The 21,819-nt window shown below is 42.9% G+C and overlaps 1 protein-coding gene across 5 annotated transcripts; it reads left to right on the top strand.

Moving 5' to 3' along the window:
- Positions 1–294: 294 nt before the first annotated feature.
- Positions 295–20,989, top strand: brdt (bromodomain, testis-specific). 5 transcript variants are annotated; one of them, XR_004019908.1, is made up of 20 exons: positions 295–600; positions 4,972–5,242; positions 5,344–5,481; positions 5,728–5,863; positions 6,016–6,137; positions 6,408–6,749; positions 6,835–6,963; positions 10,011–10,196; positions 10,294–10,475; positions 10,548–10,837; positions 11,464–11,574; positions 11,648–11,764; positions 15,823–15,878; positions 15,973–16,123; positions 16,358–16,428; positions 18,559–18,610; positions 18,691–18,797; positions 19,195–19,405; positions 19,619–19,829; positions 19,921–20,989. XR_004019908.1 is itself a non-coding variant. In XM_030728396.1 (20 exons), the coding sequence occupies exons 2-20, from the start codon at positions 5,051–5,053 to the stop codon at positions 19,984–19,986; spliced, it is 2,853 nt and encodes a 950-aa protein (XP_030584256.1). In that variant the 5' UTR covers positions 295–600; positions 4,972–5,050; the 3' UTR covers positions 19,987–20,988. The 5 variants fall into 5 exon arrangements, 4 of the variants coding, with proteins under 4 accessions (XP_030584256.1, XP_030584258.1, XP_030584259.1 ...); XM_030728396.1 differs by having other exon boundaries at positions 19,195–19,388; positions 19,921–20,988; XM_030728397.1 differs by lacking the exon at positions 295–600 and adding an exon at positions 625–782 and having other exon boundaries at positions 19,195–19,388; positions 19,921–20,988.
- The last annotated feature ends 830 nt before the right edge of the window (positions 20,990–21,819 follow it).

The following is a 21,819-nucleotide window of genomic DNA, read 5'->3' on the forward strand; positions in this document are numbered from 1 at the left end:
TGCTTGGAAATATATTGTCTCGTTGCATTTTCCAGAACAGAAGAACAGAAAATATATATATATATAAGCTGTGTTTATTTAAAGAAGAATGATTTGTGTTGTTTCTTCATAAATATATTTTTCTTTAACACAGAGACGGGGAAGAAAATCATGGTATAAATTAATGCACAACTAACGTGGAGCACGTTCGTGGCTGAGAACAGTTGATTTCTAGCGCTTACCTGTTCAGTGAGGCCATGTTTTCCGCTTCTAGGCTGAGCCCGTGAACTCACCGCTCCGCCCACTTCACGGTGATCCGCGCGTTTCCCTCCCAGTTACCGGCCACATGTCCGCAGCTCGCTGTCCCGGGCGCCCCAAAGCAGGCGAGTGGCGTTAAATCTGCAACTCATCGTTTACAAAGACAAACAGCGAAGCTCTTTGCAGGAGGCTGTGCGGTTTTAAGGCCATTTTATTTCAATCTTTGAGGCAGAAACACGTGTCGGTACAATTTAGACCAATCAAGTCCGGAGCTCTGAGCACAGGGGTATAAATTTGACTTGGTTGCCGTAGAAACGGCTGCCACCGAAGAGCTGAACGCAGGAGTCCGTGAAATCCCGTAAGGTAACGTTAGCACGTCGATGATTAAGTGAACAAACTTATGTTACTCCGGTTGGTGTACTTGTAGAGTACGTGAGACGCTTACAAACTGACAGAGAGGCTCATGACCCCCGGGTCTCAGCAGCTACGCTGGATAACGTTAGCTGGACGTTAGCTCGGTTAGCCGTGCTGAATGTCTGCTAAAGGTGACGCATTCTTTTTTTTTTAAGTATTGTAATTGTTGGGTTGGGGTGTAAGAGCAAAAATATACGAAGTAGTGACTGTTAACCGTGTTAGCTCTGCGGACCAAAGGCTCCCGGTAACAGCGGGTTCAGAACTGTTAGCGCAGACGGTATAAAATGCTGCAGCTCCCGGAGAAATGACTGCTGTTAGCATACCGGAGATACCAACGGCGGGATAACCAGCCGGTGACCGCAGCGTGGGTAACGCTAGCTGCCACACTAACGGGTGGGCGTGGCGGAGACTCCACGTGCTCCAGAGGACTGTCAACAAGGCAGTGCGCAGCCGCCCCGCTTTTTAAACGGTGCTTCCCAAATGGTGTGCCAACCAAACATTGCACAAAAAGTACTGAATACAGTTTAAATGTACCACGTGCTGTGCAAAAGTCTAGAGCCGCCCCGCATTTCCCCCATCACAGGAGCCAGACTTGTAATTTTTAAAGTGGTCTTGAGCAGTCGTTCTCCAGGCTTTCTGAAGGGCTTCCAGTTATTCTTCAGTCCAGTCCCAGTCCAGTTAAACCACTTAACACTGATGTATGCACACATAAAAAGGCATCTAACTCAAGGGTAAACCAGGGCTGTGTCAGCACATGAACTTGGCAAAGAATCAGTTTTAATTGTATCTGCTGGCACTTTGTTACCAGCAGATCATCACAAAAACACATGCACTGTGCCCATTTCATTATTTCAATTCCACAGGGAACAGGTTGACAGGCATAAAATGGTGTTTCCACTAACAAGGTGATTCCCAAAGAGCTGTTGGCTCAAACTTGGCATATCTCAGCTGTGGACAAGTGGAGGACAAATGAAGCGGTCGGCCTAAAAACCATCTGCAGCAGATGAACCGAATCTGAAAGTCATGTCGTTGGGAAATGGAGAAAAAAAATCAGCAGACCTGCGAGATCATCTGGACCTTCAGCTGATCCACCTGCTGCTCACTGAAGCCTCATTAGAAGTAATCTCAGTGGAAGGGCGTTGTTCAAATCATCATCATTATGTGCAGAGGAGGTCAGGAGAGTAATATTTGGCTTGGACATTTAACCCAAAATCCTGAATGCACCATTATATTCAATGCAGTTTTATTTATATAGCACCAAATCACAACAGTCACCTCAAAGTGCTTTATATTAGGTAAAGACCCTACAATAATACAGATGAAACCCAACAGTCAAAACGACCCCCTATGAGCAGCACTTGGTGACAGTGGGAAGGAAAAACTCTTTAACAGGAAGAAACCTCCAGCATTATGTGCCCTCTGAAGCTGTTTACCACATCACGCGTGTGCTGTACAGAGTAGCTTACAATACTGTACATGTAAACCATCACATTTGCTTCTGTGTGCAGTTTGCAACAGTGATGCTGCACATCATCATCATTATTAGTCACCACATTAGGTAATTAGTCTCCCACACAGAGTGAGGGCAAAAAGGTACTTATAGTTTGTACTGGTCGTAGAGATCATTATGACCCTCTTCTTAAGGTTAAATTCAGTGTTGAGCAGCCGCTGCAGGCAGCACGAAAAGGTGACAGAACCACTGAGTGATTAATAATGTTGCCATGATCCAGTATCCATGTTTGACTTTCTATAAAGATCATCCATGTACGAATGGGAAAGGATGGGCAGCAGTAACCACCCTGTCAGAGCCCAGATTAAAAAGGATGCAGATGCACTCCTTCCTGATCTGACTCACTTACGTGAATATCAGTGATGTGAGATCCTTATTAGATATGAGGGGACTCCGTATTCATGTAGCTTTGTATATCATTTACTGTGTCTGGTACAATCAGAAGCTTTTGGAAACCTGAATAAATGTCATGTTTTGTCTGTTGCACTTGGGGAAAACTCCTTCCAGTGCCTCTCTGAACAGAACTGTGGTTACTTCATAAACCAAAGTGATTATCAGTGATCATTATAAACTCTCCAAGGCTGTAAGTTTTCTATATCAAACACAGCCCTTTTTTTAATTTTAACCGCAGAAGTTAAACCTCTGCCTCCATCTTTCCTGTCGCTGAATCCTCTCGTAGATTCAGACTCGGGATTCTCTGAGCGCCACGTTTTTCCACTGAAGTGCTGATGCAGAGACGTTTTTGCCTTTGTGCCTCGGGGAGCCATCGCAGACTTGAACGTAGGTTAAATGAAGTCCATCAGAAGAAAGTCTGCAGGCTGTATTCAGTAGATGCCATGCCTTTGCCACTTTTTCCAGCTCTGGCACCTAATTTTATTTTGGTGGAAATGCACAGAGCCAGTTGCAGGTACGGCATCAGCAGCAGATCTGCAGCGATGTGCTCTGACATACAGACATAAGGTGCACTGGGCTCCAACTGGACCTGTTCTTGTACTGTTTTCCATGTGTTGTCTTTCAAAAATAAATCCCAATAAGATATGAATAGACTTTATTAGTGTTGGATGGAAGAATGGCACCTTTCGTCTTTGGTAGGGACCTTTATTGCTGTCATGGAGCTCAGTTCTTATTTTAACCTTAACTTTCAGGCTGTTTCTAATAGTAAAGTTACCACTTTAAACAATATGAGCATGCTCTATAGATTTTTGTTTTATGTAGCTTTTATATTGTCATATAGTTCATTTTGCAGTGAGTTGTCACACAGAAAAATCCTTCAGAGCTTTGTAACCTCTGACTGGATCTACCTCCATGCATAATGGATCCCAGTGTTTGGGGAGGGTCTGCGGTGCTTTAATACTGCTGAGCTAAAATGTGCACTGATGCAGTTCCTGGGAGATGCTGTTGGTGGCAGTATTACCTGTTTGTAGCATGAAGGAGCCTCTTCTTCAGCGTTAATACCTGACATGTATTGTAGACATGATGTCAGTGTTTTTCTGTGGCATGTTTGGCTTCATGCAGATTATTTATTTAGCCAACAAGATCAATATTTAAATAACTCAGACTGATATATAATGCTTATCATTGAAGTCTCTGTTGGAGTCTGATGTTGGTTTGGGTCAACGGGCTGCTTGTTTTTTAAATCTCCGCCTTTTCTGTTTGACTCTGCTGGAAATCTCAGAGATCCGTAGTTTCACAGCTGTGTTTGAATGGATGAGTAACTTCCTGAAACATTCGGGCGCTGAGAATTGTTGAAGATGTCACGGAAACAGGAGGAAATCGTGAATTTCCTGGAGACTAATTTCATATGTAGATCACTGCACGTATGCTGCTAAAGAGGTCAAGTCAAGTTTATTTATAAAGCACATTTAAAACAACGACGTTGACCAAAGTGCTATACAAGAACTATAACCCCAAGGACTATACTAAATAAAAAAAATAAATAAAAAATAAAAAAAATATATATATAATAATACATAAATAAATAAAAATAAATAAAATAAAGACATTAAAAGACAATAAATAACATAAAACAACTAAAAAACATTTAAAACAAATACCATAAAATACCATGAAGCAATTGTCTAAAAGGAGGTAGCACTGCAGTCAAATGCCAAGGAAAAAAAATGTGTTTTTAATAAAGATTTAAATGTGTGTATCGTCTGAGCTGTGCGGATATGGAGAGGTAGATCATTCCATAGCTTTGCTGCTGCTGCTGCTAAAGCTCCATCACCTCTCTGTTTTAGTCTGGTTTTAGGCCTCTGTAAGAGCAGCTGGGTAGATGACCTCAAAGCTCTTACAGGGGTGTGACAGTGAAGCAGCTCAGACAGATACAAAGGTGCCAGTCCGTTTAAGGCTTTAAAAGTAAGCAATAAAATCTTAAAATTGATTCTTAAATGGACAGGGAGCCAATGAAGGGATGACAGGACCGGGGTAATGTGTTCATGCTTTTTTATACCAGTTAAAAGACGAGCTGCCGCATTCTGGACTACCTGCAGGCGGCGCACAGATGATTGATCTATGCCAAAATACAGAGAATTACAGTAGGTGATAGTTGTTGATGGTATCATGTATTTGTTTCTTTTTTAATCCTGAGAAAAAAGATGAATCCTTAAAGTTTATATTCTCATGTTACATTTAAGGTTTCGTTCTTATATCGGGAATATGAACACCACAGCATTCCCACTAAACAAATGCTCCTTTGTATTTTTTAGGATTTAAGGTCTTGAGTAGTTTGCAGCGTTCTTGCAGTGAAGTGGTTTTGTTATATTGTGGTTCATTTTAACCTGCAGACACTGCTTCCCCTCCTCATTTAGGAAATCGTGCTATGAGCATCAAGTTTCTGCAAAGCAAACTCCAGGCAGCTTCCCCCCTTCGTGGTCTTTGGACATCACGATGTCTGATGTGAAAGTCTGTCCCCCTGTGAGTGGGAATCCCCCTCCGCCAGAAGTCGTAAATCCCAAGAAGCCTGGGCGCGTAACCAATCAGCTGCAGTATCTGGAGAAGGTGGTTCTCAAAGCTTTATGGAGGCATCAGTACTCGTGGCCTTTTCACCAGCCAGTAGATGCGGTGGGACTGTGTCTCCCAGTAAGTAGCAGAGTTGTAGCGCTGCAGTGTGACAGCTGCTGAGTCTTCAGTGTTTGAACCTTAAACTGGCTTCAGTGGATGTCTGTGTATTTGTCTGGCAGGATTATTATACAATCATTACAAATCCTATGGATCTTGGCACTATTAAGAAGCGGCTGAAGAACAGATACTACTGGCAAGCACTTGACTGTGTAAAAGACTTCAATGCTATGTTCACCAACTGCTACGTGTACAACCAGGTAAGACGATACTGTTTGTGTTGCTGCGTAACACCAGAGCTGATTTCGTACCTCCTCACAGAAGACCTAAAGTTCCACAAATGAACACCATTACAATCAGTTCAGGGCTAACACCGACACACAACCATTCACGCTCACACCTGTGGGCGATCAGTTCAGATCCACTGATTTAGAACAGCATCTCAGCACTTTAAATTGTCACGAGTACATTTTCCATTATTTTTATTTAATGCATTTTGTTCTCAGCCTGGGGACGATATCGTGTTTATGGCACAGAGCCTGGAAAGGCTTTTTCTGCAGAAACTTTCTAAAATGCCTAACGAAGAGTTTGTGGTAGTAGCCGCCACAAAGGACCAACAAAAAGGGAAGAAGTCAGCTGCAGGTATGTTGTGTGTCCTTTACCAGTGCAGCATGTTCATTTTGTCCTGTCTTCCAGTTTTTATAACGTTTTAAGCTTTAAAATGAGAGCACCGTGTTAGAGGGAAAATTGCACTTTGCTCACTCTTTAAAATTGTTTCATCGCCTGTGATGCAGGTGCGTTAAAGCCGAGATCGCTCATGTCAGAGGTTGTTCTTCAGCAGACCGTCACAGTCATTCCTCCACATGTCCCTCAGCTGGGCCCCCCCATCCAGCTCCCTGCACAGACTCATGCAGCCGTAAGCACTGAAATGGTTTGCAGGCAGCTTTCATAGTGTGCATACGAATTTAAGTAACAGGGAACATGAACGTCTTACGTACCAGTAATAACTCCTCATGTGGTGGTCTAACTGAAGACCTCAAATACTACATTCATTTAATATAGTGTGTGTGTGTGTGTGTGTTTGTGTGAGATCCCACACAGACAAATTCTGTTATGACATCACTGATACATAACCTGTGTTTGTGCCTGAAAACCAGCTTGTTAATTTTTCTTTCCAAATATCCAGAGCAAAAAAGGTGTCAAGAGGAAAGTAGAACCCTGCACCGCCTCAGCGGTCACGAGCAGTGAAGTCTCCCCTGAGGAACGCTCGCCTCCTTGTACGCTGCTGTCCCGCAGAGGGGTTGGGAGGCCCATCAAACCTCCTAAGAAAAACTTGTCTGCCTGTGAGGGCAAGAAGGTGAGACTGTCTGAGCAGCTCAGGTACTGCAGCGATATCCTGAAGGAGATGCTGTCAAAGAGGCACTCTGCGTACGCGTGGCCGTTTTATGTGCCGGTCGATGCCGCTGCTTTGGGTTTGCATGACTACCATGAAATCATCAAGCATCCCATGGATCTGAGCAGCATCAAGGTAAAATGACTGAGTTGATTAATTAAAGTCGTGCATATAGCGTATGGTCGATCGGTTTTCCCAACCAAAAATGTAATTTCCTCAGAAAAAGATGGATCAACGAGAGTATCCAAATGCAAAGGAGTTCGCTGCTGATGTCCGCCTGATGTTCTCCAACTGTTACAAATACAATCCACCTTCAAACGAGGTGGTGCACATGGCAAGAAAACTTCAGGTAGACTTTATTGATCAGTGAGACCAGATTTAAAGGCAAAAATGTCCTCAAAGCCCCATTCCCACCAGGAACCTTTGATCCTCAGACATCGGTTGGTTGCTGATTGTTGGTCACTAGTGGACATTCAAGGCTGTGGTTTCCTAGGTAACAGTCTAATGCATTTACTGCCCTGTCATAAGTCATGCGGTGGTATCCTGTGCACCAGTGTTAATTTTGACAGCAAATTTTGGTTTAGTTTTAGTCATAATTTAGTCATCTGACTAGTTTTAGTTTTAGTTGACGAAATTATGGTAAGTCAAGTCAAGTCAAGTCAAGTTTATTTATAAAGCACATTTAAAACAACGACGTTGACCAATGTGCTGTACAAGATCTGTAACCCCAAGGACTATACTAAATAAAAATATATAAATAAATAAATAAAATAATAAAATAAAAATAAATAAATAAAAACATTAAGAACAATAAATAACATAAGAAAATTAAAAATTAAAACGTTTAAAACAAGTACCATAAAATACCATAAAACAATCATCTAAAAGGAGGTAGCACTGCAGCCAAATGCCAAGGAAAAGAAATGTGTTTTTAATAGAGATTTAAATGTGTGTATCGTCTGAGCTGTGCGGATATGGAGAGGTAGATCGTTCCATAGCTTTGGTGCTGCTGCTGCAAAAGCTCGATCACCTCTCTGTTTTAGTCTAGTTTTAGGCCTCTGTAAGAGCAGCTGGTTCGATGACCTCAGAGCTCTTACAGGGGTGTGACAGTGAAGCAGCTCAGACAGATACAAAGGTGCCAGTCTGTTTAAGGCTTTAAAAGTAAGCAATAAAATCTTAAAATCGATTCTAAAACGGACAGGGAGCCAGTGAAGGGATGACAGGACTGGGGTAATGTGTTCATGCTTTTTTAAACCGGTTAAAAGACGAGCTGCCGCATTCTGGACTACCTGCAGGCGGCGCACAGATGATTGATCTATGCCAAAGTACAGAGAATTACAGTAGTCCAGGCGGGAAGTAATAAAAGCATGAATAACTTTTTCCAGGTCCTGCTGTGGGAGATAAGGTTTTACCTTGGCAATGACTCTGAGTTGGTAAAAACTGATTTTGGTAACAGCACTTACTTGCTTCTCCATTTTAAAACTACTATCTAAAATGACACCCAGATTTTTCACAGCATCACGACAGTGAGGAGCCAAATGACTCGGAGTGCCAGAGGAGTAGCTTGAGGGGTCAAATTTACCAAAGCATATGACCTCGGTTTTGCTTTCATTAAGATTTAGGAAATTGTTTCTCATCCAGGACTTGATGTCACTGAGACAGTTCAGCAGGGGTTCCCATGGATCTCTGCTGTTCAGTTTGATGGGCATATACACCTGGATGTCGTCAGCAAAACAGTGGAAACAAATATTATGTTTCCTAAAAATCGACCCTAGAGGCAACATATACAATGAGAAAAGAACTGGGCCCAGAATGGACCCCTGAGGCACTCCACAAGAAAGCTTTGCTGTGAACATAGTCGACTAAATCTACAGTCGATTCAGTCGACTAAAATATAAAGGGTGTAAAATGTAAATGCTTTTTCTTCAGTTCCCTTGAATTAGTCATTATACACACTTACACAAAATTAAACATTTATTAAAAGTTATGGAATATTATTAATAATATTAACATTAGTGTTTCACCTGCTTCCCACACACCTGATCATTAACACCATCTCACTGAGATAATCCGAGCGTTTTACAGCAGGACGCTCTGAAAGGTACAGGGCAGTGTTCAGGACTAAGATTATAAAGGCTAATCCACCGCGGTGTGGAGATTTTCTCTAAACACAAACTGGGAAAAACACTTTACCCTGCAGGACATTAAAATGCTGACCTTTGCATGGAGATCTGGGTGACTGGTTTGCAGATGTTTAAGATTTGTTGTGTTTTTACCCGAGATAGTCGCCCCACATGGTTTACACATCGTTTTGTTTGTCACAACGTCAAAGGACAAATGTGTCCATAATCGGCTCTTCTCTTTCTCCCTGCTGACATTGGTTACATCACTTAGTTCTATCGGAAGGAACGACCAATCACAGGCTAGTTTGGTCTTCCCGGGTTTAGAGCAAATTTGCGCAACTGTGCGTTTGATTGGATGTTTTCCTAACTTGTCCCACCCTGTCACAAAATTAATTCAGTTCTGATTGGATGTCGTCCCCACCAAGCATTTTTGTCTCATTTTCATTCATAGACGAAAGTGTCAATTAATTTGGTTATCGTTTTTATCCTTTTAGGTAGTTTTTATTTAGTTATCGTCTCGTTATCGTCATGAAAAAAAGGGCCGTTAACGAAAACTATGACGAAAATATTTCGTTAAAATTAACACTGCTGTGCACTCATTGATAATCACTTCAGTTACTCACCTGTTACTCTGGACCCGCCCACTTCACCTCGATGAAGATCATTGGCTCTCTGTGGTCTCAGTTTGCCACATTGCTGACAGTGACTTCCTGTGGGGAGGGGGCTTTGGACCTGCGAAAATATGTTTTATCTGCTCTTTGCTAATTTCTTAGAGCATTGCCACCAACAAGTGTTATAGAAACTGCATGACACCATCCACAGGACCGGATCATCGTTCACATGCATGAGATGCTAATCCAACAGGAACACCCCCACCAAAACTCCTCATCACACATTAAGATGTAGTCATGATCCTAAAATTCCCTTTTAAGGTGAAGCGTCTCTGCTGCTCTGTATATGCTGTGATTACAGAGATCACTGAGGAAATGTGGCCCCTGGTTTTCATTCAAAGGTCATTTTAGGGGTGGGTTCCAGTTTGTGTGTGTGTGTGTGTGTGTGTGTGTGTGTGTGTGTGCGCGCGCGCGCGCTGTGGAGCATTTTTACCACAACACCCCTAAAAAGCCTCTAATAAACAGTCCCCTTCGTGTACAGAGATGTATGTAGATGAGTTGCTTTGACATGTCCCTGTAGCAGTTGTGTAGTCTAAGCTAGGTCAGTTGAAGGCTTATAATTAGTGTAATCGCTAACAACGCTGCAAAAACACCTTTAACAGGAAGTGTTTGAGGCTCGTTATCTGAAGCTTCCCCAAGAAGCAGAGTGCTTCCATCGGCTGGAAAACGAGGAAAAAGGAAAGCGAACTGGAAGTCTGCCAACTTCAGGAAGTTCTGACAGCAGCAGCTCTTCAGAGGCCGAGCCATCAGAGGAGGTAGCCGTGCAGCTGGCCAGTCTAGAGGAGCAGGTTGGTATTGGACACGGCTGTAACAAGCAAGTGGTTCTGAGAAATGAATCACTTCGGTACTTTTTACTTCACTGTCTTATTAATGGCTGCTTTTCAGTTGAAAACTGTCAGCGATCAGCTGAAGAGGCTTTCCCAAGAGCCCACAAACAAATCCAAGAAGAGAGAAAAGTTGAAAAAGGAAAAAATGGCAAAAGAAAAGGATATCGCTCGACTAAAGAACAAATCCTCGAAATACAAATCTGCTGTAGGCAAAATCACAAACAGCAGGAGCTCTTCCATGTAAGTGAACCCCAGTGAATGTAGTCTGTGTCATACTTACACAAAATGTGCTAAGCATTAATATTTGTATAGGCATGGAACCAGACATCCTAACCTCTGTGAATCCATGAAGAGTGATGGTGAGGCATCATCAGTGCCAATGACTTACAAGGAGAAGAAACAGTTAAAAATGGACATCAGAAAGCTGCCTGGTGACAAACTGGGCAAGCTGGTGGAAATCATCCACAGCAGGGAGTCCTGTCTGCGAGATTCTGCTCTGGAGGAGATCGAAGTTGACTTTGACATGCTCAAGCCTTCCACACTGAGGGCGCTGCAGAGGTTTGTTGGAGAGTGTCTGAGTCGGTCCATCAAGACTGGAACCAGTAAGTACAGCGTGACCTTTGTCCTGCTCGACTTAAATACAATAAGTTAGCTTCTGTCTGCAGTGAAGCTCCATGCTGTTTGTCACGTCAGCCACAGTCGAGCAGCCAAAGCTATGCTTCACTGGAAAAAATGAGTATATGCTGGTGTTTGATTGTTTCTGCAGCTTTTTGTGAAATAGGGTGTAAAATGTTGAAGTATTCAGTTAATAAAAGAGAGATGTACCTGAAGGGAAGCGCTGAGTGTTCTTCCTGTGACAGGATGGTGGGCAGAATTAGCAGCCCTGTAAACTTCTTCTGGAAAATCATTTTTATATACAGATGAATGTCGAGCAGCAGTTTGGATATTATCGTGGGATACTGAAAAAGACGGTCATGTTTTCCAAAAGTCGATGGCTTCACACGTTAACCTGAAGAAAAATGATTACAGTCGAGCTATCGGGAGGAAACCCTTGGACCCACAGTCAGACCCCATGCTGGGTCCTGGGTTCCTCCTGGTGCCTCGTGTGGTGAGAGTATGCAGGCACTTCCTGGAGGATGAAGGCATTGATCCCATTGAGCATTGTGTCGCACAGATAAACCCAGTTTTGCTGTTTGATTTTGGCTGAGCTGTATGTTGTGTTTCTCAGAAAAAAGAGCGAAGCCCACCGGAGGAACGCAGACGGGAAAACTGACCAACGGTGGAACATCTCAGGCTGTCTGCAAAGAACAGCACTTAACTGGAAAAAAGAAGGCGTCAGGTAAGAAACAAATGAGGTGCAGTGATGGTTCCACGTGTGAGGCAGTGTAAAAACTTCACTCTTGTGTCAACAGCTCGAGTCGTGGCCTCTCCCGGCCTCAGCAGCAGCAGCAGCTCCTCATCCAGCTCTGGCAGCAGCAGCAGCTCCAGTAGTCACTCGAGCTCTTCTGATAGCAGTGACACTGAATCAGGTTAGCGGCTCTCTTCAGCTTCTCCCTCTCTGTTTCCCCCTCTTTCCCATACAGGGGCCTTTTTTCATTATAAAATTCTTTTGTTTGAATTTTACACACACTGTTTATGATCAGTCTACATGGAAGAGGCTGCAAGTTTGGGAGAGCTGTAGTGAAGTCTGCTGTTGTAGTACATGCAGAAGTATGCTGCACATGAGCGGAGGAATAACAAAGTCAAACAGCATCCCTGAGGGGTGATTGGTGCAGTCAGACGTGTGTGCTCTGTGATGACAGCATTTTATCATTTTAAGGAAATAATAAATGAGGTTATATCACAAACAACACCAAGATATCAGATATCCTGGTTTACGTGATGTTTGAACAAGAAACACTGATGTGTTTAAAACACTGTAGCCTACATTAAAGAAATCAAATTAGTCACACACCAGCCAATTTTTTAGCTACACCTGTTCAGCTGCTTGTTAATGCGATGATCTAATCAGCCAATCACGGGCAGCAGCATAATGTATGTAGTCATGCAGGTGGAGACAACCTGCTGCAGATCAAAGTGACCATCAGAATGGGGACAGAGGTGGTTTCAGTGACTTGAATGTGGCGTGGTCGTTGGTGCCAGGTGGGCCGTTCTGAGTACGTCCGAAACTTGTTACCTGCTGGGATTGTCCCACACAGAGACGGGTCTGCTCTAAAGAAGAGAAACTGTCCAGTGAGCGGCAGGTTTGTGGCTGAAAATGTCCTGCTGATATCAGCGGAGACAGGCACCAGTAACTCAAATAACCACTTGTTACAACAAGGTAGGCAGGAGAGCATCTCTGAGGCTTGAAGCATGAATGTGTGAATGCAGACGTGTTGTATAAAGTAGAAAAGCACTATATAAGAACCAGTCCATTTATGGTTACAGTGTGCCCATCTGTTGGTGGCTGCTTCCAGCCCAGCAGCTTTGCTCCATGTAGAGGTCAAGTCAAGTCAAGTTTATTTATAAAGCACATTTAAAACAACGACGTTGACCAAAGTGCTGTACAAGATCTGTAACCCCAAGGACTATACTAAATAAAAATAAAAATATATAAATAAATAAATAAAATAATAAAATAAAAATAAATAAATAAAAACATTAAGAACAATAAATAACATAAGAAAATTAAAAATTAAAACGTTTAAAACAAGTACCATAAAATACCATAAAACAATCATCTAAAACGAGGTAGCACTGCAGCCAAATGCCAAGGAAAAGAAATGTGTTTTTAATAGAGATTTAAATGTGTGTATCGTCTGAGCTGTGCGGATATGGAGAGGTAGATCGTTCCATAGCTTTGGTGCTGCTGCTGCAAAAGCTCCATCACCTCTCTGTTTTAGTCTAGTTTTAGGCCTCTGTAAGAGCAGCTGGTTCGATGACCTCAGAGCTCTTACAGGGGTGTGACAGTGAAGCAGCTCAGACAGATACAAAGGTGCCAGTCTGTTTAAGGCTTTAAAAGTAAGCAATAAAATCTTAAAATCGATTCTAAAACGGACAGGGAGCCAGTGAAGGGATGACAGGACTGGGGTAATGTGTTCATGCTTTTTTAAACCGGTTAAAAGACGAGCTGCCGCATTCTGGACTACCTGCAGGCGGCGCACAGATGATTGATCTATGCCAAAGTACAGAGAATTACAGTAGTCCAGGCGGGAAGTAATAAAAGCATGAATAACTTTTTCCAGGTCCTGCTGCGGGAGATAAGGTTTTACCTTGGCAATGACTCTGAGTTGGTAAAAACTGATTTTGGTAACAGCACTTACTTGCTTCTCCATTTTAAAACTACTATCTAAAATGACACCCAGATTTTTCACAGCATCACGACAGTGAGGAGCCAAATGACTCGGAGTGCCAGAGGAGTAGCTTGAGGGGTCAAATTTACCAAAGCATATGACCTCGGTTTTGCTTTCATTAAGATTTAGGAAATTGTTTCTCATCCAGGACTTGATGTCACTTAGACAGTTCAGCAGGGGTTCCCATGGATCTCTGCTGTTCAGTTTGATGGGCATATACACCTGGATGTCGTCAGCAAAACAGTGGAAACAAATATTATGTTTCCTAAAAATCGACCCTAGAGGCAACATATACAATGAGAAAAGAATTGGGCCCAGAATGGACCCCTGAGGCACTCCACAAGAAAGTTTTGCTGTGGTAGAAAAACAGTTTCCTAGATGGACAGAGAAACTTCTATCAGTAAGATAAGATCTGAACCAAGTCAGAACCGTGCCTTTAATGCCAATTTCATGTTCTAGGCGGGATAGAAGGATCTCGTGGTCCACAGTGTCAAAGGCAGCTGACAGATCTAGAAGTACTAAAACTGCAGGACTACCAGAGTCCACAGTTAAAAGCAGATCATTAAAAACTCTTAAAAGAGCCGTCTCTGTGCTGTGACGCATTCTAAAACCTGACTGAAACTTTTCCCACATTCCATGTTCACTTAAAAATGCTTGAAGTTGCTTAAAAACAACTTTTTCAAGAACCTTGGATAAAAATGGTAATTTAGAAATTGGTCTGTAATTTGAAAGAACATCAGGGTCAAGGTTCTTCTTCTTGATTAGAGGCTGTACAACTGCATGTTTAAAGGCAGCTGGAACACAACCAGATGCAAGCGCACTGTTAATCAGAGCGAGGATAGTTGGTCCCACTGAATCAAAAGCCTCTTTAAAAAGGCGAGAGGGAACCGAGTCTGTGGGAGAGTTTACAGATCTCATATTTTGAATCACCTCCTTTAGTGTGGAGAGTGTGACAGGCTCAAACTGCTCAAAGACAGCTCTGCTGGGAGGAGGTGCAGATGAGTCTGTTTCAGCCTGAGGTGATGAAGGCCTGAGGCCAGAAATTTTTTCCACAAAAAATTTCTTAAAGTTTTCGCACAGTGCAGGACAGACCTTGGCTTGGTTCACATTACAGCGAGGATCAGCGAGTGAATTAAAAACACTAAAAAGAAAATGAGGCCTGTGACTGTTACTTGAAACAATGTTAGAGAAATAAGCAGACTTTGCATATTTTACTGCTTTCTGGTATTTCAATAAACAGTTACGCAGGATCTCTAAGGTGATGGGATAAGATTGAGTGTGGATTAGGCCAAACGTCGTGAAAAATAATTTTATTTTGTTTTTGTTCAGCCTGGAAAAGCACAGAAAACAGCTTCTAATGTCTGCATGGAGGCAGGCTGTAGGCTTCAACCACCTAACACTGTGACGTGGGCTGCCTCAGGAAAGGACGGCCAAGAGTTACATTTACAAGCTCCAGAAGTTAACAGCATCTCAGCAGACCAATAAGAAGAAGTGAACGGCTCGGGCCAAGAAGTATAATAGAGATGTCTGTGTGGCTCCCACTGAGTAGCTTGAGGGGGACCGTTTGGATTTCAATAGACCAGTTAGACAAAACACGTCTTCAAGCACTGTGAGGACTTTTGGACCATTAAAGGAACGTGATGGAGTGCTGCAGCAGATAACATGAACCCAGCTGAGTGGGTTTGGGGGTGCAGTGCTGCTGAAGGAGCTCTGAGCTGAATGTTCACGTGAACGCTCCTGCTGAACGTCACTCACCAAAGAAACCTTCAAATACGTGAACCTGCTCTTTCAGTGGCACTAATTTACTGTCACTCCAAATACTCTGACTGTAATATGGATACCACAGAGAGAGAGTACTACGTAAACTATATCAAACTGCTCTTATTTGCACACAGGAGCGTGAAAGAAAGAAAAGCATTCGAAACTCTTGGTCTAAGGCAGTGTTTCTCAAACTGTGGGGTGCACCCCACTGGTGGGGCACAGGGTCCCGACAGGTGGGGCACGAATGACCTGGGAGAAAAATGTGGTTTTAATAGAAAATGGGTTCAAAAGTTCATGTAAAAAGTCTCAAATATTAATTGTTTGTTTTATTGAAAGTTTTAATCCTTACAAACCACACGGTGTCTTTTCTTCCTTTCCTGAGAGATGGTGCTAAACACTAAACATGGCTGTCTCATTAAAATGCTGTGTTTTTGCTTTGTGGAGAGAAGATGCTTGGCTCTAAGGACTGAGTTATTAATGTGGATGTTTTTCAGAGCTGAAGGCAAAGAAGCAGAAATCTAAAGACTGCTGCCAAAAGGTGAACAAAACGGTAAGCACATCCTTTGCTTGCTTTCTTCCAGCTGCTGCTTACAGTGAAACAAGTGTGGTTTGTGTGGAAGGTGATGCATGTTGCTGGTAAACAGATGCTGGGAGCAGAAGATTTGACCAAAGCATCATTTAAGACTGGTCAGCCTCCTGTTAGTGAGCAGTCTGTGAAGGACGCCAAGGGGAAAGGTCAGCGAGCGCACCATGATGCAGTCCCGGCCTGTGACGGGCTCACTCTGTCACCTCCAGGTAATCTTTATGCCTCCTTTTTTGTACTTCTAATAAAGCAAGACTGACGCAGTAACAGTTACAGTAACTAGCAGCTGTTTACTCCTGGTTTGGAGTCATGCTGCTTCATCTCGCCTTTATTTGGTTTCACTGTATAGTAGCACTTGTGTGTTTATGTAAATGCACAGACATTTCTTGGTTCTCATATAGTTGTAGTGAGTTGGTAATAAATGCCTGTAATTTACTGCTTGCCAGACTTGTCTGCCCTTCTGTCCCCGATGGCATCTCCTGGAGTTATGCTGAACTGGGCTGCTGCAAGATTTGAGGTACTTCTGATAAAACAGCAAAGCTTTAGTCCAGTGGTCCCCAACCTTTTTTGAGCCGCGGACCGGTTTAGTGTTAGAAAATATTTCCACGGACCGGCTTTTAAGGTGTGGCGAATAAATACGTCAAAATAAATTATACGACCATAACCAAGTGTGATATTTTCTACGTATAATAATAAAAAACGGGAATCCACTTTGTATTCGTATGCAACTCTATCAGCAGCGTTCTCATAACATCCCGCCTCAACATGAATAACAGGCTCTCTGCCCACAGCGCTCCCTGGTCAGCTGTTAGAGCCATGGTAAAACATGCCTTCAAAATAAGATACACCGCAAAAACAAATACAGTAGAAATCACCTGAGTCGGATTCAAATGGCCCAGTTTGGGGTCTATTATCGAATTTCGCTGCAATGGCTTCTGCTTCATCTATGAATTTGCTTCTGCAAATTTTATAATCTGAAATTTTACTCGTAAGTGCAAGTTTGTAGCTTACACTTGCCACGATTGTCCCCGGTGAAATGAACTGATATAAACACTAAAACAATTTCCAGGCGTTATTAGTGTGTGTGTAGTTGTGCACGAACGAGCCGATGCATGGAAGTGGGCGGACAGGAGCTGAGGAGGGTTTTAGCGCTAAACTCATCCAGTTTATGCGATCACATTTAACTGGAAATTTATTACAATGGGACCAGATTTTTCATCCGAGGTAGGTGAATATCCGACGGATTTATGTGATGATTTTATTGGAATTAATGTTAGGAAAAATCAGGACCTGCAGATGCCATCCAACTAGAGCGAAAACCCGATTTGTGCGACTTCGACTTAGGTGATTTTTACTGTATAAAGCGCATGAAAAATACAACTCACCATAACACTGAATCAGTGTAAGCCCCCTGAGCTTGTTTCTCTGATACTCATTTTTGCTGGCTTCTGGTTTGACTGGGTTCGGCCGATTTCACATGGAGCGTGGCTGCAGAGCCGCGGTGTCAAGCGCTGGAGAGTCAGTTTGATGGCTGGGTCTACCTCACTGCTATCCCCGGTGTTGATAAATAAAAATGGTAAATGGACTAGTTCTTACATAGCGCTTTTCTACTCTTGTTGAGCACTCAAAAATTTAAAGAACCGTTATGTAGGTCATCCAACCGATTTCGTTAGACAGGCCTGAAGCTTCTGGGTTTAATTTTAGCGGTGACGTATCATGTGAGCAGAAACGTCTTGACACGTCAAGAGGAAGTCATGGAGGGAAGTAACGGAGCGAATCCGCCCATTTTTCAAAATAAAATATAGTTTAGGCGCAGATAATAAGTAAAACGGAAATAATTTAAGTTATTTATTCTTTATGTGCGGCCCGGTACCAAATGTCCCACGGCCCGGTACCGGTCCACGGCCCGGGGGTTGGGGACCTCTGCTTTAGTCTATTTAATGAAAGCATGCAAAATCCTGCCTTCCTCCTGTGAACATGTTACACGCTCTCTAAGCAAGAAGGGGTAGGTTGAAGTTTTGTGCCTTTTTTTTTCATAATGTGAGGAGCTGGCCACATCAACACTTTCAGGCTGTTTAAAAACTGTACCCGCCCAGTCCCTGTGTCACAGTCGAAACCCCAAATCTCACTTTTGTTTAGGACAATTTTATTTGTTCTATAAGCAACTTTTAGTCCCAACATTTGATGTAAACCACTGCAGAAAACTTTAAAAAGTGCATTTTGGTTCAACTCTGACGGGTCAGATCACCATGTGGGACAGGTGGCTGCTCAAAACAGATACCAGCCTCATGTTCTACCCATGGGTCTGTTATACAAGGTGAATATGTATCTCCCTCACTGCTGCTGATGCAGCATAATGGAAGCAGAGCAGAAGTGAATTGAACAGACTGGCCCCTATAAATCTGCCCGTGGTTACTAACACCCAGTCCAGCTGTTTGCATCAGATCAGTGTGTGTCTGCTCAGTGATGTCTCTGAAGGCCTTAGCTGGTTATACTCAGAGCAACACAGACCTCTACATTAGGTGTATCATAGCAGTCACATAAATGTAAGCAGACTGAATTAGAAAATCAATGTTCTGTTTCATTTACCTGGTTCCTCCAAGAGCGTCTGTTTGCTTTGGTTTTCAAACTAAATCTCCCCTTGCAGCAGGGTCCAGTGCTGTCCCCTCTCAGAGACAGCCCACTGCAGTCCAAACCCAGTAAGTCACTTTAAACCACTGCCTTTGTAGTGTCATTAGTGCTTTCTTCATATTAGCACATTTTAAAGTGATGATGCCAGTTTTCAGATATGCTGGAGATTTTCCTGACAGCCAGGTGACTAATGTGCCTTACATCGATGCTGCAAGTAGATCTGCTGAGGAGGAAAAACCCCAAATCCCCAAAAAGGTTGGTTTAATATTTCACAACACCGTCATGATCGCTTACATTTGAATAAATTATTCATGATTTTAGGATGCAGAGGATCAAAGTACCAACAAGAGAAAAAATATATGCAGTATGCGCTCGGGTCGTCTGCCAGAGGCCTGGGAGCTTCAGGGTCCTGCACAGTATCTGAGCTGTTCCCAGGACTGCGCTCTTCTGCACAGAGATGTTGTTCCTGGAATCTGCTGGAATGATGTGTTTTTGTTCCGTTTTTAAATGTGTATTATTTCACTAGAACGTGGTTTAGATTTTGGGCATTTAAATGTGCATTAAATTAATAACACCTTTTGGAGTGTTTAGCCTTCCAGTAGCCAAATCCTTAAAGTGACTGCAGGTAATCCTGGTGATGTCTCATGCTTAGGACATTGTGCTGAAAAACACAGAGTCTTGGGCGATGCTGGTGAGACAGTCGGTCACACCAACTGCAATCAAGTCCTCGAAAGAGAGCTTCCAGCACTTCCGTAAGGCTGCCATAGAAAAGGAGGAACGTGAGCGAGCCCTGAAAAAGAAGCTGATGGAGGAAAACAAGGAGAGGGAGGCTGCTGAAAAGAGCAGGTGTCCACACAGAAACAGTAAATGCATTCAATGTGAATTTAAATGGATCATCTGTAATTCATTGTTTTCTAGCATAACATTGTGGCATTTTGGTTTTAAAGATGCCAAAACTAAATGAGTGCCCATACCTCAGTTTTTGGTTGCTGCTCAGCCAAAATATTTTACTCTCAAAGCGTGATCATCGATTCAAAGAGAGTAACGTCCAAATAATTAGAACGTTCTCCTTCTAGCCTGCAAGTGTCCTGTAAAGCAGAACAAAATCCACAGCCTGTTAAAGAGGATTCCGATTTTCCTGAAAGTATTTGCACAGAAGCTCCCCGCGATGCTCTCGAGCACGTCGAGGAGCAAAAGGAAGCGCGACCTCTGACCCCACAGCCCTCTGTCGATAGAGAGAGAGAGCTGGCCCGCAAAAGAGAGCAGGAGCGACGCAGGCGAGAGGCGGTGAGTGTGATTTGTGTCTGTTTCAATGATCCGTTTGTATCATTTCTTTCTTCAGTCCATGTTATAAACTTGCTGTTTCTCTTCTGTACAGATGTCGGCTATCGACATGACCATGCAGCGGGACATCATGACTACATTTGAGCTTAACCTGGACTGAGATTTACCTGCAAAGGGACTTTTGTTCAATAATCAGATCTTTCCTTCAGATGCCTTATGTGTCCTCAAACCTAATAAAATAAAGGCTTCATTGTGTGGTGGGGGGGTCAGAGATGGGATGTGTAACATTGCTGGTTTCATCAGCCTGTTTAAAGTGATGTTCTGTTATTCAGACATGGCTCCGCTGCGTTCATGTTCACAGATTTCAGTCAGACATGCGTATGGCAGCGATGGAGAGAGCCGCTGTATACACACAATATTTGCACTTAAGCCAACGAGCATATTGAGTGAAGTGTTTGCAAACCTTTAAACGTTTGAGTCTCCTCTGCTGTACGGAGCTGCTGAGGGGAAACGAGGAACCTTTTCATCGTGTTGCACGTTATTGCAAAGATGCAGGAACGCTCTGATCGTGTTCATGGCTCGATGTTGGGACGCAGTGAGATCGCTGTCGTAACCGTGGCAGAAAACTGAGCAGGTGCTCCGAGACGTGAAAGGACGTCTGAACGGGGCTTTAAGGACAGCGGGGTCGAGTCCTGAATTTCATTGATGAGCGTCTGCGCTGGTCCACTCTGGGGTTAAAGTGCCTTCATAAAAACCAACGTTTCAGTTTCTCTGCACTGTTCACACACGCACCCATCCGCTGCAGCACAGCGCCACCTCACTGTTGTCTGCTGCAGTGTTGAGTTCTTGTTACATGCTGTCCTGTAAGTGTGCCTTTACCGTGTTTCTGTTAATACTTGAAATGCAAACTGGTTCATGTGTGAGAGCAGCATGAACCAGTGTTTTTCATCAAACATTCTTGGATTTAAAAAAATGGATATTTTGAACAAAAAAACAATAACCTGACCAAAGTTTCCTTTGTGGGAGTGACTTCATCTCCGTTCCTAATTCTCTTGAAGACTTGAAAATATTGTGTTGACTGTACATGCACTGCACTTTGTTGTTCATACAGTTTTGGCTGTTCCAAAGTTAATTTTGGGCATTACCAGCATATTCTGTGTGTTACAGTTTATAAGTTATATTGATAAATCCTTTTTTTATTACTCAATAAAGCTTTTTTCACTAAGTCTGTATCACTTTATCCAAGTATGAAGTAGAAATGCATCATCATGCAGCTTCATCCCCACACGGTCATGTCAGAGCTGAACGCTGGTTTCCAGTATACAGCTGAGTTCTTTCATTCTCAGTTCTGCAGCTTGTAAAAGAAACCGTGACTCCTGATGTGCTTTCACTGAGCTGCAGCTGAGCGGCTGCTCAGGCTCAAACCGGGAGTCTGACTGCAGGTTTACCTGTTTGCTGCTTTTTAACATGATGTGCATGACACAATGTAACTTGAAGGATACCAGTTTGATGCAACTTCTACTGTTTCATAGCTCAGACTGATTTTTTTTTTGGTGCATGCACATTATTTATTTAAACATGTTTCTTTCCACGCTTACAATATCTCCTCACTAATGATTTATTTAACTTGCTGAAATATGAAGGAGCAACAGAGCATGAACTGGATGAACCTGCACAGGTGATGAGGATGAGCTGAGAATAATCAGACTGATTCTTCGTTTGGGACTTGACGTTTCTTCAGTCACTGATAACATGAAGGGATCACACACTTTCCCACTGCCAGCACAGAATATACACCTTGCAGTCTGTTTCTAGAATCACGTCTTCCAATTGAACCGCTTTCTTCGTTAAAGTTGACCAAAGCTAGTTGGAAATATCCAGCATGCCTTTTAGAGCTATGAAAAATGATTGGTATTTCAAATAGCTACAAGCTGGTGCACAGCATTGTTACACTGCATCCACTTTGGGGGCTGGCATTCTTTTTTAAGGCTCC

This window comes from Archocentrus centrarchus, chromosome 4 (assembly GCF_007364275.1).
Source record: "Archocentrus centrarchus isolate MPI-CPG fArcCen1 chromosome 4, fArcCen1, whole genome shotgun sequence".
Lineage (NCBI taxonomy): Eukaryota > Metazoa > Chordata > Actinopteri > Cichliformes > Cichlidae > Archocentrus > Archocentrus centrarchus.